We start from the raw sequence: 14790 nt of genomic DNA, 5'->3' as shown, positions 1-14790 counted from the left end.
ATAAACAATTTATATCTTACATAATAAAATGTTGATTATATTTATTATAACAGAGAACATTAATTGAAAGTATACTCAACTTATAATTTAAATTACTGTAAAGATTTTGAGATTTGTACACATTAAAAGCAAAAATTTAGTATAATAACCAAATATCTTTCTGTACATAATCCATAATATACAGATATTATTAAAATTACAGATAAGAATCCATGTACAGAATTAGTTATAAAAAAATTATAATAATTAGCTATATAGTAGGATGTTTTTGATTTAATTCTTTTTAATGCATACAGGTTTTTAAACATTTGTATTTGAACAAATGAAAATGATTAAGTAATAATTTTATCAAAGTATTTTTATGCTTTCCTGAAAACTTATGTAAATATAAATTCAAACATTCACGATTGTATTATTTTATTTGTAAGTGTCAAAGCGTATTTTGTACATTTCATGGTGCTATAACATAACCTCAAGGAATGTAAATTCTAGAATATAAAACTGCAAAGAAATGATACTTGAAATATGTACAATGATACTCAATTATCGAGCAATTATTGAATATATGATTATACTTAGACACATAAATATCTTGAAGATAATTGTAACATTATACATTTGTATTTTGGAGATATTATTTTACAGCAAAAACAAATATATCATTATCTATTTTACATTTCCAAGATTATAACGTATCAATGTTTGGCAATCAGTTATTTGAAATGTTACATTGAAATAAAGGAAAATCTTATATGTATCTCATTAATTAAATAATACTGTGATAATATGAATATTGTCTAAAATGTACAATCCGTTTTGAAAAATAATTTTATACTACACTTTTAAATTTCCTTCAAAACAGATCTTAAAAGGAGGTGAACATTTAATGCACATGCTCGAATAAAACATCATTAACATTAGCTTCTAAATTAAGCCGTGTTATTTTATAACAAATTCATGTATAAAAAAATAAACTCATTACATTTAACTTAAATTGATCGATATGATTATCCTCTTCTTTGATGCATAAAAATTTTTGCTAAATATAGAATAAAATAAAAGATGAAACTTCATTTAGTTTGTTAATTTACAATTATGATTTAAGATAACTTTATAGTGTGCAAATTCGTATAAGATAAAAATTATTTCCTAAATATTTAATATCCCAAACAACAGTCACAGGATGAACTTTAATCAGTCTTTAACCTTTTAGATGTTGGTTCACTATTTTGCGAATTAGAATCTTCAGAAAATCCCAGATGCGCAGAAAAATCAGTTAATCCTTGGGAATCACTAACTGTTGAAAAACCTAATATATTGTAAAACTTTTGTAAATTTTAACATTCAAAAAATAACAGATATGTCATAAAGCATTGAAATTTAACTTACATGTATTTGAATCCTCTGTAAGACCAAAATTAGAGTTCGACGAATCTAATCCACTTTTTCTTGGCAAACCATTTTCCTTGTCTGCAACTGTCTTTGTCTTCTTCTTCTACGCAAAAGAATATTGATTTTTATTTCTTACTTTTATACATGCTTCATAACTTCTGTTTACCTGATCAAGTGTTGATATAGGTACCCACTTATAAATCTTCATAGTAGTTTCTCCTATTGTAACCCATTTCTTTTCCCTATAAAAGTGTCGGCATGAAAAGCACTGATGATTTCTTGGATCAATATTAAAGTAACAGACAGAGAAGCTACCTTCTTTACTGTTATTAAAAAAGCAGACATACAACACTATTACTCAATCAACACGCATAAAACATTTCAGAACTACAAAAGTCTGTTTACAGCTGACATGTGTAATGCAAAATCTCTATTAAACCTTGCAAAGAAGAAAAATTTTTATCCATTTTTGATATCCATATAGTTTTACTACATTCTTTCTTTTACTTTCTTTTGTAAAACTTTTCAACATTTCCTCGTGCATCTATAATATGTTAAGAGATTTACCAATGGCGAACTTTGTCAACGACTTGCATTACACGCTTAATATCATCCTTGGCACGACTACGAGTCTCTGCACGTACAGACCGCGACATCATGTTACGCGATTATATGTCACTTTCAACTAACACGATATAAAGCACTAGGACATTCGTCGATAAAGAGGTTAGGGAACTGACAGCAATTACAAATTTCCACAGCAAGATATCAAACACTTTCAATTTGAACGAACGAGAATCACAAATATTACAATCATAACAAGACGATAGGTCAGCGAGAATAAGTAGGGGTAGGGACGAGAAATATGGCGGAAAGCAGTGATACTCATCGATAAGCTACAATTTTTATATTTTGAAAAAATTGAGACCATCAATTTACATGTTAAATATACATATATATGTAAATATATAAAATTTTGTAATAAATTTTCGAATGGCGGTAGTATAGAAAGATCGTTAGAGGTTAAAGCATATTCTAGCAGGTTTAGTTAACATGAGCATCACTGACACAAATAGACGAATAAATGCAACTATAACACATTCTCTATTCTATACTATTATTAAAATATAAACACATTTTTGTTACAAACACATATTTAATAAGATTATACTGATGTTGGAAAATATATAAAAATTAATATAACAGATAAATATTGTAACTTCAAATGTGTAGAATAATATTCTAGAATGTCCCTATATGTTAATTCCATGGACATAAGAATATAGGGACCGAGCAATAATTGTGCGGGTGAAGTCGTTTCTGGGGAACAGGGAAAGTGGTATTTGGAGCCGCATTGATGATTGGTTGTGATTGCGTAAGGGCAATCTTATTTCCATTGAGTAAGAGGAAGCCAATGTAACTGATTGACTAGTTTATTTTCTCCTTCTAACATACATCATTGAATCAGTGACCAATGATCAATGCGGTTCCAAGTACAACATGACTGTTTTTCCCACTTCCCAGGAGTAGATTCAAACCCTGTGCCAACACACGAAGGTTATTCTCGGTCTCTATATATTCAATGTCCATGGATAATTCTCTACTTTTTTTAATAAGATTTCAATTTTACGTGAACAATAGGATTGTTAAAATGAGATTTTATTAATTAAGGAAAAGATAGAAATGAAACTTACTACTGTTTGCTATATATGTATAAGCTTATTTGTATTCTTATTTTAAAGGAAATTCACATAGCAAACTTATTTTCTGTCAATAACATTGAAATATAACCTAAAATATAATGGAAAATTAGAAATTATTTTAAACATGAATTACAGTAGTATTTCTAATTTTATAATTATTTTATTCGTTATATTATAGAAATATCATTAATTATATCATCGACGTTGTGCAATATTACACACTAATTTTGGAGACATTAATATGTATTGTATTTTATCATTATATAAATAAGATATCTACTAAAATCAACTTTATATATGCAAAGAGAATATCAATGATTAGTAATTGTGTAAAATTCATTCTGTAAATATAAACTGTTACAGTTATTTGTTCTATTAGAGAAGAAAATAGTTAGTGCCTGATTACAAAGACAAGAGAAAGATGCCAGAACCTAACAGTACAATGAAAAATACTACACCTGAAGAAGAAATTGCATATGAATGGCTGGTATAATTATAGATTCTGTATAGTTTTATAATATCCTTTTACATTATAGCTATGTTAAGAAATTAGTCAATTGTATTTAAACATTAGAGATATAAGAAAATATTAATATATCATTCCTTCCTTTATAACTAATAATTTAATATTTTAGATCAAACCATGTGAAATGTATAAAGAGGAATATAGGGATTGCACAAGCATAAAAGCACGGTTTCATCAATATTTTATATTTGGAGAAACTCTAGACTGTAAACAGTGGCAAATTGATTATAAGAATTGCAATCTATGGTCTGAATATAAAGATAAAGAAGCATGCGTACGTTAAGAATTAAATAATTAAAAATTGTTTTATAAAATGTTACTTATAATGAGTTATATAATGTTTTAAGAAATATTGTATTATTTACAGAAGCAATTAATAAACAGTGAAAGGAAGCGCAGACTAGAGAGATTAGAAGGTCATTATAAGAATGATATTTGGCAAAAGAGAGATAAACCTCCAGAAAATTGGAATGCTCCATTACCTAGCTGGCTAGAAAAAGAAAGTAGTAAATCATATTTACGAATTTTAAGTGACAAATTAAAAGAAAATCAATACGAGAAAGAAGAAAAAAAGTTTTGTACCATAATGTAAGAATAATTTAATGTATTTAATATCATAGATATTTTTAAGTAGTACGTGATACTTCAAAATAAAAATTCAGAAATTAAATTTTGGACGTGGGTTTTATTATATGGAAAAATTCATCATTTATGTAGAATGAGTTACGTAAAGCAGATCATCTAAATATCCTTGTTAGTGTAGTAAATAGTAAAAAATATCAAAGAGGAAAGGACTGACATGCTACCACAATAATTCGATAACAATAGCACTTATCTGTAGTTTATTGATAATCATGTTCGCGTGCGTTTAGAAAGCACCTTTCGCTAATAGCACACGCGTTATTGGCATTAATGAAATCTGATCACGGAATTCAAATTTTACGCGTTAATGTTTTTGTTAATCGAACTCATTATTTATCTCTAAGTTCAAGGTCCCAAAAGGTTACAATCAAGGGACAAAGTAAATAAGCAAATAAATACAAGATATACTTGAATTATCGATTTGTTTATATTAACTATCAAATTCTTGATAGTTTATATAACTACCTATATATTAACTAACTATATATTAACTATCATGTTCTTAATCAAATTCCTAGCAATAATATTTTAAGACAAAAACAGTATTCATTTACTAATACATAACTAAATACTTAGTTTTAATAAAAATAATTTAGATTAAATTTATTATGATAAGCTTCTTTTTTACTATTTAATTGAAAATTGATTTTCGAATAGATTCATATATTTTTAATATTTTTGTAATGAAAGATTTATTTTATTTTATTGTATTGTACTGTACAATACTGTACAATAGTATATGAAAGTATACTTGAAAAAATTATTATTTATTAATTCTACCATTATAAATTTTTGACAAAACAGAATTTCAAATATTACGAAAAAATTTGCTAAACTAAGAAAAGACATTAAAGTAAAATTCTATTTGTAATATAAATTTTGAGTACATTATTACTATACACGATATGTATATAAATAATAAAATAGCGATTACTTTAATGTTTCTCATGTAAATTTCATATACAGGCTTTAACGCTTTTCATATAAATTACAATAAAAATATACAAAAAAAGTTGAAAAATATATCAGAATAGGAAATGTACGTACACAATAGTACGTATAAGTCGGAAGAAAGATAATAGTTAAACATAATAAAGAAGTATTGTAGTAGCATACGCCGGCGAAACAGCAAATGCAGAGGCCCGTGACGGGCATGCGCAGTAGGTGACTCGGGGAATTCCGTCTTCTTCTTCCGTTACGAGAGTCAATCCGCAAGTGGCCAGTGGCAAAAGGAAAGGCAAAAAGCAACGCTAAACTGAAAGAAGCGGGAGAGATAGTGTTTAAACGTCGCGGCAAATTCTCCCCACTTCTCTAAGGAACACAATAGAGAAACGCGTCGTTCGATCGGGCCCGTAGTGTTATGTGCGTACGCGATATTGAATGAGTGACGTAACCTAAATACAAATATCGCCTATCAACGAATAGGTTCAGAACAGAGGAACGCTTCGTTTAGTAAAACGACAAAAACGTTCAAATATACGCACACACTTTTGCTTTCTTTCTATTTCTCTCCCTTCCATTCTTATATTTTCATGTGGGTTAATTCGACTTTAGTCACTAAGAGATAGTTATTGAGGTATCGCGTTCACATTTCAGTAAACGCAGTCAACGTATTGTGGTTTTTGTGCTCTAACAGAAGTGTGCACCGGTAACTTGGATTTCTGATCAAGAGAAAAAAGAATGGCGGAAGATTGTCCTGACGGTGATTATCTCGGAGCGTATAGCCGTTTTTTCTCCGAATTTGTCGCCAGAATGAATCCATACGATCAGCTGCCTGTCTCAGTAAGTTCATATAACGTCACCGAGGCTGAGATCGTCGGTGAAATCATCAACGTGACTCTACAGTACCTCAACCAGACGTAAGTGAATGTACTTTTTAAATGAATAATATTGCAGCATGGCAGTGCGTGGGCGGACAAAAGACGTGTTTATTCGTTGATAGCTCCTATGGTGGCCGGCATCGAATGTAAACATAAACGACATACACGGTGTCCCAGTATCATCCGTCGTATCAGCCCCGGGAAGGGGGCTGATTCCACATTCCTGAAAAAATAAGTCGCAAATGTCAAATCAAATTTTTTCGTTTGAAGATTCATTTTCGAAAAAATCGAATTTGAAAATATATTAAGTACACGCGTGTTCAAACTCTATCTTTCCGAAAGACGAAAATGAAACGCCATACGAATATTTTCGATTTATTTTTTTAAGCTACATTTTCGATTGCGTCGTAATGGCTGGGACACTTTGTGTAATTACTCGCATAACTATTTAAACTAATTACCATAGAAAACTTGTATGGACATATTATGGGTGTTATAAAGAATTTTTTGAGACTTCATTAGCATCGTAATGAGGCACGACTATCATAATTATGTATATTACTAAACTTTGAAACAAATTTGAAAATATAGATACATCGAAATTATACAAAGCATTTAGCGGAAAAATACATTTCTAAGTTACTAATATTACATGAAACGCATATAGTATATTAAATAAAAGGTTTTTATAAGAAAAGATTTATATAAAAGAAATTACGCGTCACATTTTCATGTCATTCGTATAATATGTTTAATCCTTTAAATACATATGCAACAAATAAAATTCCTTTACGCGTCAGATTTTAATTATTTATTATAAGATTAATTATTATTTATCCGTGTTTGTATATATTGTGTAGCACGTGACACGCAATAAAGGTAGGCAGGGCGCATGCTGAAATGACGGAACATTTACGATTGATCCGGCGAATTTTGCTTTCTCGTAACTGCACGCATTTTCCGTGCGGCTTCCGTTTTTGTATGATAGGTTTTTTACCATCTGAAGTGTGCTTGCTTTCAGATTGTGTTATCAACAAGTTACTGTTAGGTGCAATATGCGTATAAAGCGCATAAAGCGATTGAAAACTTAATTGTTAATAGCTAATGTAATTTATATGGAATCCAAGTATACAAATATTTTATAGTTCAAACAGTAACTAAGCTTTACGAAAGGCGCTTAAAATAGCGCTTTCCTATTTGGCCACTCTTTTCATGTGTCATTATCTGAAAATAGAAAATACGATATTAATATCTACTTTCATATCAATACCTTTCAAGACTATCATTTCTTTTATTTAATTATGTTTTATATAATTACAAGGCAAGAACGTGACAAACAGTAACTGAATAACTGATATAAATATAAAAATCTCGATAGTCGATATAAAAAATAAATAGTCAATTGGCCATTAAAAATTTCAATAAACAAACTTATACTGCTATGCTCTGCTGCCACTGAAATATGTATGTATATATACATCTATATATCGATGAGATCTTCCTCACATAGTAATTGATATCAGATGAGGTATACACATCATATTTCTTGCAATATGTATAATATAAATACGGATAAATAAATATTTAAATTAATGTTTTGAATACTATTGTAGGATCGATAAAAGCTTGTGTATATGTGAACGGACATGCAAATGGAACGTACCAACACTACACCATCCTTTGTAATTTCGTACTTCCGCACTACTTTGTTGTTATCTGGACCGACTGAAACTGTCACTAAATTATCTCCTTCCATTGTAGTTATATTCTAAATAAAAACAGACAGAAATACGAACGGTGAAAAATGAAAAAGTCCACCCCCCCTCTTTCTTTTTACATAGGATATTGCCAAAAATCGTGATACAAGGTTGCAACCGACATGCAAAAATAAGTCGGAAAAAAGAATTACACTTTTTTTTATTTAAGGCTTCGTTTTCGAAAAAAAAAAAGAGTTTGAAAATCTATAAGTTACCCGTGTATTAATTGCAAATTTTGAGCTATGAAACTTTTGTTTCTCGTAAACATATCTTCCAATTACGGAAATAAGAGATAACAGAAAGCAAATCGCGACACTGTCCACGTTTAAATGCATCGCACTAACGACAAAACTGTCGCTTTAGTATTTATACAGGGTGTTCAACGAAATGGGGTGCACGATTTTTCCCGGGCATTCCTCATATGTAACGATAATGTAACAAAGAAATATTTCAAACAAAGGTTGATGTGTTTTGAATCGGTCACAAATTTCAATACTTAAAATTGCCAAAAAATGCTTCTTTCTATAAGAAATCAAGATCACACTGACCTTTTTAGTTCATCGATCGAAATACTACAACTTTCTGATGACCATGAGTTCAGAAATCTTCATTTCATTGATTCATAAGAGCATTATTGTTAACGTGTGAAATTTAATAGGGCGTTAGATCACATGCTTAAGATAACGTTTGTGCTGTCAACAAATTGCAATAGTAAAAATTACTGGTCGGCTCTTTCACCACATTTATCTCCATTAGATTCTTTTTATGGGGATATTTACATTGTCCGTTGTTTACGACAAACCAGTAAACTCTGCAGAAGAACTTTGCGATAAAATAATCCACGAAGTCTATTTGCTTCTGCGCATCAAAATTTGTTGAAAGGAACGGGTCTTTGTGTCGCGGCAAGTGGCATGCAATAATTTGAGCACTTATTATAAGTAGAAAAACACGTACGACAGATAGGAAGTCCAATGTGCAAATATGTGTTAAAAAGTTAAAGTGACTCTTATCTTTTATTGACTTGAAACTGATTCAAAACAGAGCAATTTTTGTTTGAAATATTGTCTGTTACATTATCGGAAGTATTTGAAAAATCGTGCTCGCCATTTCGTTAAACACCCTATATGGTGTTACTAGAGAAAGGAGAAATTGAACTTTTGATTGATGCGAGCAAGGGCAAAAAATAAAGTGATCCTGCAGTCACGTTCATATAAAATACATATAAATAAACGTCCTTTTCGTAAGCGATAAATTGTAAGTGATAAATTGTCGTTAATGCGCGGGGATTCTAACCGAAATACGATCAAAAATAGAAGTTTTATACCTCGAAATTTGCAGTTAATAGGTACTTAGACGGACCTGACGGATTTTTTAATTCATTCTTTTTCGAAAACGAAGCCTTAAGTGAAAAAGCTTTATTTTTTCTTTTCGACTTATTTTTCCACGTAGAATCTCCATCCGGCCTATTGTGTCACAATTTTGGGGACGCCCTGTATATAAAACAAATCATAATTTAATTCTTTGAAAATCGGTAGTACTATTTATGTTATTCGAAGTTAAGGATACGAAGTCCTCTCTGAAATAATTTGTTCTATTCATTTAATTATATATCGAAGAAAGATATGTAATGGCTAATTTTTTTTTTATGTAATTCAAAGTAAGTTTCAAACTTGAAACTAAAAATATTAAATTAGGGCGAGCACGGTATTTCAAAAAAATATTACGAAAGGAGTGGTTGTACTTTCAGTATAACTCCTGCCGGCATATGTTCTTCATACTCTTCGCCAAGAGTAAAGGTCACTTCTGCCGTACGAATCATGGTAATGGTACGAATAGTCCATTTATCGCAGTTGTTCGATATTTCTAGTCGCGGACTGGACATGCACATCATTTTCCGTGGAATATATGGTACACCTATAGGTGCATACAATTAAAAATAACTTAATTTCGATACTATACGTATATATTATTATGTTCGATAATAACACTAATCAATGTACACGATTTCGTCTTTTCACTAATCTAATATGTAGTTTCTATTATGAAGTTCGATACAGCTCGATACAGTAGGTTTTCAATAAATAATCCACTAAGATTTTTGAACGTTTTAATCCTTTATTTGATAAATGAAATATCCAATAGGTAGGAAAAAACGTATAACATAACATGCATTAAAGGTAAAGTAAATAATTATAAAGTAATTGTAAATTATAATAATTAATAATTGTAAAAATATATAGGTATATAATATATCGTGTAATGAGTGTTTGTGTACAAGCACGTGTATATATGTCCACATACTAATCAAAATTTCAATCTATACTTTTAATTGATAGCGCATTGGTAAATTAGTATATTACGAGAATACATATAACAAATCGATCGATTCAAGAACAAGCTAATAATGGATGGAATAAATATTACGCGGAAAGAAACAGAATTTTATACATCGTATTTGTTTTTGCTTCCATCGTAAGCTAGGCGACATTCAGTTTTAGTCGCTTTTAACATACCCACAGCTTTGAAATACTCGTCGAGGTTTTCATTGCTTTCATGTTGATAAGCGCCAACGATCGATACCATTTCTCTCCCCTGTCGGTAATGTTCCGGAGACGATGCGTTTGCTGGTGGTTCGGGATGCTTTCTCACAGGCTGCGGCGAGCCCTCGTCTTCGAACGTATCGCTACGAACTAGTTCGAAAGATTCCGATTTTAATAGATTTGAAACAGCTATCTCCTCGTTTTCACCGGTCTCTTTGATCTTCACGAAATGTTCATCTAAAGCGTAAACTCCTTGTTCTTGAGGTAAATGCTGCTCGAGAGCTACTTCTCCTCTCCATAGATTTCTCATATCTAAATGATACGCCGCATGATATGGCGGTTATCGGAAATGCGTATAATCATTTTTTCAAACTCTATCTATTCTATCGTTCTTTTTATAAATTAATAAATTGTTTGATCCTCAGTAACTATTCAGAAAGGAATAAATTAATCTTTTTCGCTGAACGAATTATGACTATCTTCAGATTGGATGAAACGTACGATGAAAACGATGCGTACGATGCATTTGATGTTTGCTACTACATACGTATATTTACTAGATAAAGTATGAAACTGTATGTCGTTTTAGAAACTTACAAGCTTCATCTACGACTTCTCAAAATGATATTTCAGTAATAATTATTTGTTTACATGCGATGATAATAACGAGAATAGTATTAGTAATTATAAAAGCAAGAATAAATATCCCAATAGGTGTCCCAGATTTTAATGGACGAACGTTGTCGGTATGTCTATGTGTCTAAATAAGAAAAAAATGTTATATAAACATAGAAGTCGTTTAAAGCTTTATTAATAGGTTACGACGAAAATATGAAATACGAAGGGGACAATAGCAAGGTTACTACGGTATAACGCAGGAATACATCAGTAATATTTATGTTCACTTTGTTTATGCAAAAGTAATTAATTCTCCATCGCAAAATGTTCATCGTTCTGACGATACAAGATTGATAACAGCCGAAAATAGAATTTATTACTCTGCGAATGTCATTCCTAATTTGTTTCATCTCGGTAAATTCATATCTTTCTCATGACTCTTTAGTAAAGCTTTAAGCGATCTATGTTTATATAACATTTTTTCCCTATTTAGATCCGTAGAATATACCGATAGCATCTGGCCGTCAGAACCTAGGACACCCTGTATATTTAAAAAATTTAATGTTTTTTATGTCCCATTTCATTTCGAGTATGAGATGGTCGCAGAAATGTACAGAGAAGGACTGTCAGAGAAGGACAGATTTAAAATGAGATTGTAAAATTATTAAGATTATCTACAACTATCTTTAATACTTGAAAGCCATAAAACAATTTTCAACAACGCAAAAACATAAAATACATCGTATGATGTAAATAAAATGTAAACTTTTGTTTATTAAATCAAAAACGCTGTAAGACTATAGCAGAAATTCTACATACATATATATATTACATATAACCTCCAGTATGATAAAAGTTGTTTCTAAATGAAAATTGTAGGCACACGATACTTTAAGCATATTACTAATGTGCCTATATGGCATTCAATCACATTGAAAGCTTTTGCGATTAAATCTACGATTAAAGTCACTATAAAAATATAAAAAATTAATAGAACAAATAATACGTTGCGGATACATATATCGTTTGTACATTCGTTTAACATTACTTTTAAAACAAATTATAAATATTTTTTATTCTTACGATTTAAAGAATTTCGGAATGAAAAACCCATGGTTATCATTGTAGCGTATTTTCACTATAGAAGATAGACTTTTGAATTTTGTTAATCGAAAGTTTCGCATATCTATTGCTGTCAGTTTGCCAAGTACTGCTTCAATTATTTTTATGCTTTCTATGTTCAGATTTGTACTTGTATTGCGTAATTTGTTCTTTAAATAGATAATTATTTTCCAAAGCATGAAACAATTGATCTTGTTACAGATACTTAAAAATTAATTATATGTATAAATAGAGAATTTTGTAACATTCTAGACAATGTCCAGCAAGTTTACAAGCACACTTGGTTCATCAAGTAATACAAAAAGTCAAATCCATATGCAACAAGCAACCAGAGGATTGTGGATTTAAATCTCAAGAAAAAAGTATGTCTCTTTAGAAAAACTTTAAAATATTGTTGTTTTTTATAATAAAAATAGTCTGTGATAATTCTTTTTTATCTTGCAGCATATACTTCGTTAAAATTAATGCAAGCCATTACCAGTGAAGTTAATGAAATATGTACTCGCTACCTGGACAATAGTAGATTAGCATTATTGCCACCACCTCCTTGTACACCACTGCCACAGATAGTAGCAGGTGGAAGCAGAAATTGTAGAAGAAAAATGGAAGACCGCTACGTGGTTTTACATGACTTACACAGTATATTTGGTATTGAGGTAAATACAAAGATTAAATTTTTCTTAGCAAATATATACACGTAGTAAGTCTTTTATTGGAAAAGCATATTCCAAATTTTAGGATGACTCTATAGCAAATTACTATGCAGTATTTGATGGACATGCGGGACAAGATGCAGCTGTGTATTGTGCTTCTCATCTGCATCAATATTTAGCAGAAAGCATATATTATCCTACAGATCCAGAGCGTGCCTTACGCGATGCTTTTCTTACTACTGACAGACGGTTTATAGAGAAATCACAGACACAAGTAAGAAAGAAATATTTTTGTAGAATAATATATCAAATATACAGGCAATATATCATTTTTATTACTTTTATCATTTCAGAGACTATGTGGTGGAACTACTGCAGTTTGCACTTTAATATTAAATAAAAGATTATATGTTGCCTGGGTAGGAGATTCAACAGCTATGCTGATAAAACGTGACAATGTCGTTCAGTTAGTAAATCCTCATCGGCTTCATCGTGAAGTAAGTATATATGTTTTCATTATGTTTAACATCTTGTTCGCAGAACATGATCGTATAATATTATGTGTTCATATTCTTGACTATGTATTCTCAGTCGTGTTGTATATATGCCTGGAGAGGGTACTCCAGGATCTACATTAATGAAATGCCTATCATGACAGTGCTTAAATCGAAGCCCTAGTATTGGGTCTATAACAGGTTGAAAATTTGATGTTGTGTTTATACATGTTTTCCCTGTTCTCCAATAATAATATGCAAGGTCAGATGCACAAGGCCATATTTTTTTTCTTCCTTGGAAATATGGAAGCCAATTTTCTTTTTCGAGCCTTTCGCTAAAATCAATGTAACCAGAAATTTCAAACTGAAGTTTTGTTAAATTTCTAACGAATATGATAGTGGATATGATTTTTAATCTATTCAGACGTTCTCTGAGTGCTAATTCTTGCATTATATTATCCCTTGGTGTCACTTGTTCCGATGTTAACTCGTACGGTCTATAAATTGGAAAAAGTAAATTTTTCACAGCTTCCAAACGACGATAAAATGTTTCTTCGTCGAGTGTTTCGCTCGTACAACGATAACCAAGTTCAGCTAATCTACGCGCGACATTGAGATTTCCCAAATATCCAAGGTCAACAAATGTTACTAGGGAATCCAAATAGTCTTCATAAGTTTCAAATTGTATTAATCTTTTGTCACTATCTATTTGTGTTCCTACTGCTGTCATTTTTAATGTTATTTAATCTATAATTTTAACGATAAAAATATTAATATTTATTTTTTAATTAAACGATCTTTGCGACAGTAAATTTTAAGCTAGAATTTACTTTCTTTGTTTAAAAACAATCGACATCTGATAAATATAATGTGTTTTAAAAAAATTTGTAACAAATGTGCAAACGATATTAATTTCTCTTATTAGGATGAAGTTCAAAGAGTACAGAAAGCAGGAGGAATAGTGATGCAAATCATGGGAATGATGAGAGTTAACGGAGTATTAGGTGTTTCACGAGCAATAGGTAAGTTAGTTTTATTACGGAACATTTACAAAATAAAGATACAGCTCCAGTGCATGATTTATGTATTTTATTTAACAGATTAGATAAAAGAAAATTGAGAATTGGAAAAATTTTATTATAAAATATAATTCATACGTTTCGTATATTTTATACTTTTACATATATTGAAAAGTAAAAATCATCGTTACTTAATATTTATAGGTTAACTTTTTGCATCTACTTGTCAATAATATCCGGATATCATAAAGCATTTTACACGATAATTCTTTTTAAAAAAAAATGTTGATGCAAAACAAAGAAATTACGCATTTATGTATGATCGAGTATACATCGTTGATCGTAGTTGGTGTTTATGTTTGAAATTAATATTATTCTTAGTACTCACGTTCGTTGATACGTTCGTAAATGTGTATGAAGTAGAACACGTTAATATTAACTTTACACGATTAATTTTATTTTCAATCAAACTTCTTCCGTTATTTCCGTAGTCGTGGTAATCAA

The 14790-nt window shown here is 30.3% G+C and overlaps 5 protein-coding genes across 11 annotated transcripts in view; 2 read left to right on the top strand and 3 right to left on the bottom strand.

Annotated features, from left to right (window-relative positions):
• Positions 1-400: 400 nt before the first annotated feature.
• Positions 401-2272, bottom strand: BCL7-like (chromatin remodeling complex subunit BCL7B-like protein). The gene is made up of 4 exons (XM_069120398.1): positions 1960-2272; positions 1559-1634; positions 1390-1495; positions 401-1309 (listed from the first exon to the last, which is right to left on the bottom strand). The coding sequence occupies exons 1-4, from the start codon at positions 2049-2051 to the stop codon at positions 1191-1193; spliced, it is 393 nt and encodes a 130-aa protein (XP_068976499.1). The 5' UTR covers positions 2052-2272; the 3' UTR covers positions 401-1190.
• Positions 2273-2749: 477 nt separating this feature from the next.
• On the top strand, positions 2750-4300 carry LOC138183468 (synaptic plasticity regulator PANTS). 5 transcript variants are annotated; one of them, XM_069120395.1, is made up of 4 exons: positions 2750-2949; positions 3459-3582; positions 3731-3895; positions 3989-4293. In XM_069120395.1, exons 2-4 carry the CDS (start codon positions 3517-3519, stop codon positions 4211-4213), a joined length of 456 nt encoding a protein of 151 aa, XP_068976496.1. In that variant the 5' UTR covers positions 2750-2949; positions 3459-3516; the 3' UTR covers positions 4214-4293. The 5 variants fall into 5 exon arrangements, with proteins under 5 accessions (XP_068976496.1, XP_068976495.1, XP_068976494.1 ...); XM_069120394.1 differs by having other exon boundaries at positions 2750-2983; XM_069120393.1 differs by lacking the exon at positions 2750-2949 and adding an exon at positions 2992-3161.
• A 1151-nt stretch (positions 4301-5451) lies between these two features.
• LOC138183450 (FK506-binding protein 5) overlaps positions 5452-14790 on the top strand; it is a 62516-nt gene continuing 53177 nt past the window's right edge. Inside the window, exons 1-7 of one of the 3 annotated variants that reach the window (XM_069120352.1) lie at positions 5452-5629; positions 5903-6122; positions 12373-12482; positions 12565-12776; positions 12859-13047; positions 13127-13270; positions 14193-14289. In XM_069120352.1, coding sequence (XP_068976453.1) covers positions 5944-6122; positions 12373-12482; positions 12565-12776; positions 12859-13047; positions 13127-13270; positions 14193-14289 — 931 coding nt within the window. In that variant the 5' untranslated portion in view covers positions 5452-5629; positions 5903-5943. Of the gene's footprint in view, positions 5802-5899; positions 6123-12372; positions 12483-12564; positions 12777-12858; positions 13048-13126; positions 13271-14192; positions 14290-14790 lie in introns of all 3 variants that reach the window. The other 2 variants (XM_069120351.1, XM_069120350.1) reach the window with 2 other exon arrangements.
• On the bottom strand, positions 6568-10893 carry LOC138183466 (fatty acid-binding protein). Its single transcript, XM_069120390.1, has 4 exons — positions 10354-10893; positions 9582-9754; positions 7747-7851; positions 6568-7307 (listed from the first exon to the last, which is right to left on the bottom strand). The coding sequence occupies exons 1-4, from the start codon at positions 10688-10690 to the stop codon at positions 7248-7250; spliced, it is 675 nt and encodes a 224-aa protein (XP_068976491.1). The 5' UTR covers positions 10691-10893; the 3' UTR covers positions 6568-7247.
• On the bottom strand, positions 13266-14199 carry LOC138183465 (cilia- and flagella-associated protein 299-like). Its single transcript, XM_069120389.1, has one exon. It carries the CDS (start codon positions 13995-13997, stop codon positions 13296-13298), a length of 702 nt encoding a protein of 233 aa, XP_068976490.1. The 5' UTR covers positions 13998-14199; the 3' UTR covers positions 13266-13295.

The sequence above is a fragment of the Bombus flavifrons genome, chromosome 9, assembly GCF_040668555.2.
Source record: "Bombus flavifrons isolate JBK064 chromosome 9, iyBomFlav1_principal, whole genome shotgun sequence".
Classification (NCBI taxonomy): domain Eukaryota; kingdom Metazoa; phylum Arthropoda; class Insecta; order Hymenoptera; family Apidae; genus Bombus; species Bombus flavifrons.
Note: the sequence above shows the minus strand (reverse complement) of the source record. Positions and strands in the feature narration are given on the sequence as shown.

Excerpts from the sequence above, each read along its gene's own strand:
- BCL7-like (XM_069120398.1), bottom strand. The coding sequence starts at position 2,051 with ATGATGTCGCGGTCTGTACGTGCAGAGACTCGTAGTCGTGCCAAGGAT. Across the intron at positions 1,635-1,959 it reads GTTGACAAAGTTCGCCATTG|GGAAAAGAAATGGGTTACAA; the intron begins GTAAATCTCTTA and ends ACACTTTTATAG. Across the intron at positions 1,310-1,389 it reads TACAGAGGATTCAAATACAT|GTTTTTCAACAGTTAGTGAT; the intron begins GTAAGTTAAATT and ends ACAATATATTAG.
- LOC138183468 (XM_069120395.1), top strand. The coding sequence starts at position 3,517 with ATGCCAGAACCTAACAGTACAATGAAAAATACTACACCTGAAGAAGAA. Across the intron at positions 3,583-3,730 it reads AAATTGCATATGAATGGCTG|ATCAAACCATGTGAAATGTA; the intron begins GTATAATTATAG and ends TTAATATTTTAG. Across the intron at positions 3,896-3,988 it reads ATAAAGATAAAGAAGCATGC|AAGCAATTAATAAACAGTGA; the intron begins GTACGTTAAGAA and ends TATTATTTACAG.
- LOC138183466 (XM_069120390.1), bottom strand. The coding sequence starts at position 10,690 with ATGAGAAATCTATGGAGAGGAGAAGTAGCTCTCGAGCAGCATTTACCT. Across the intron at positions 9,755-10,353 it reads CGAGTATTTCAAAGCTGTGG|GTGTACCATATATTCCACGG; the intron begins GTATGTTAAAAG and ends ATGCACCTATAG. Across the intron at positions 7,308-7,746 it reads CAAAGGATGGTGTAGTGTTG|ATAATGACACATGAAAAGAG; the intron begins GTACGTTCCATT and ends TTCTATTTTCAG.
- LOC138183465 (XM_069120389.1), bottom strand. The coding sequence starts at position 13,997 with ATGACAGCAGTAGGAACACAAATAGATAGTGACAAAAGATTAATACAA.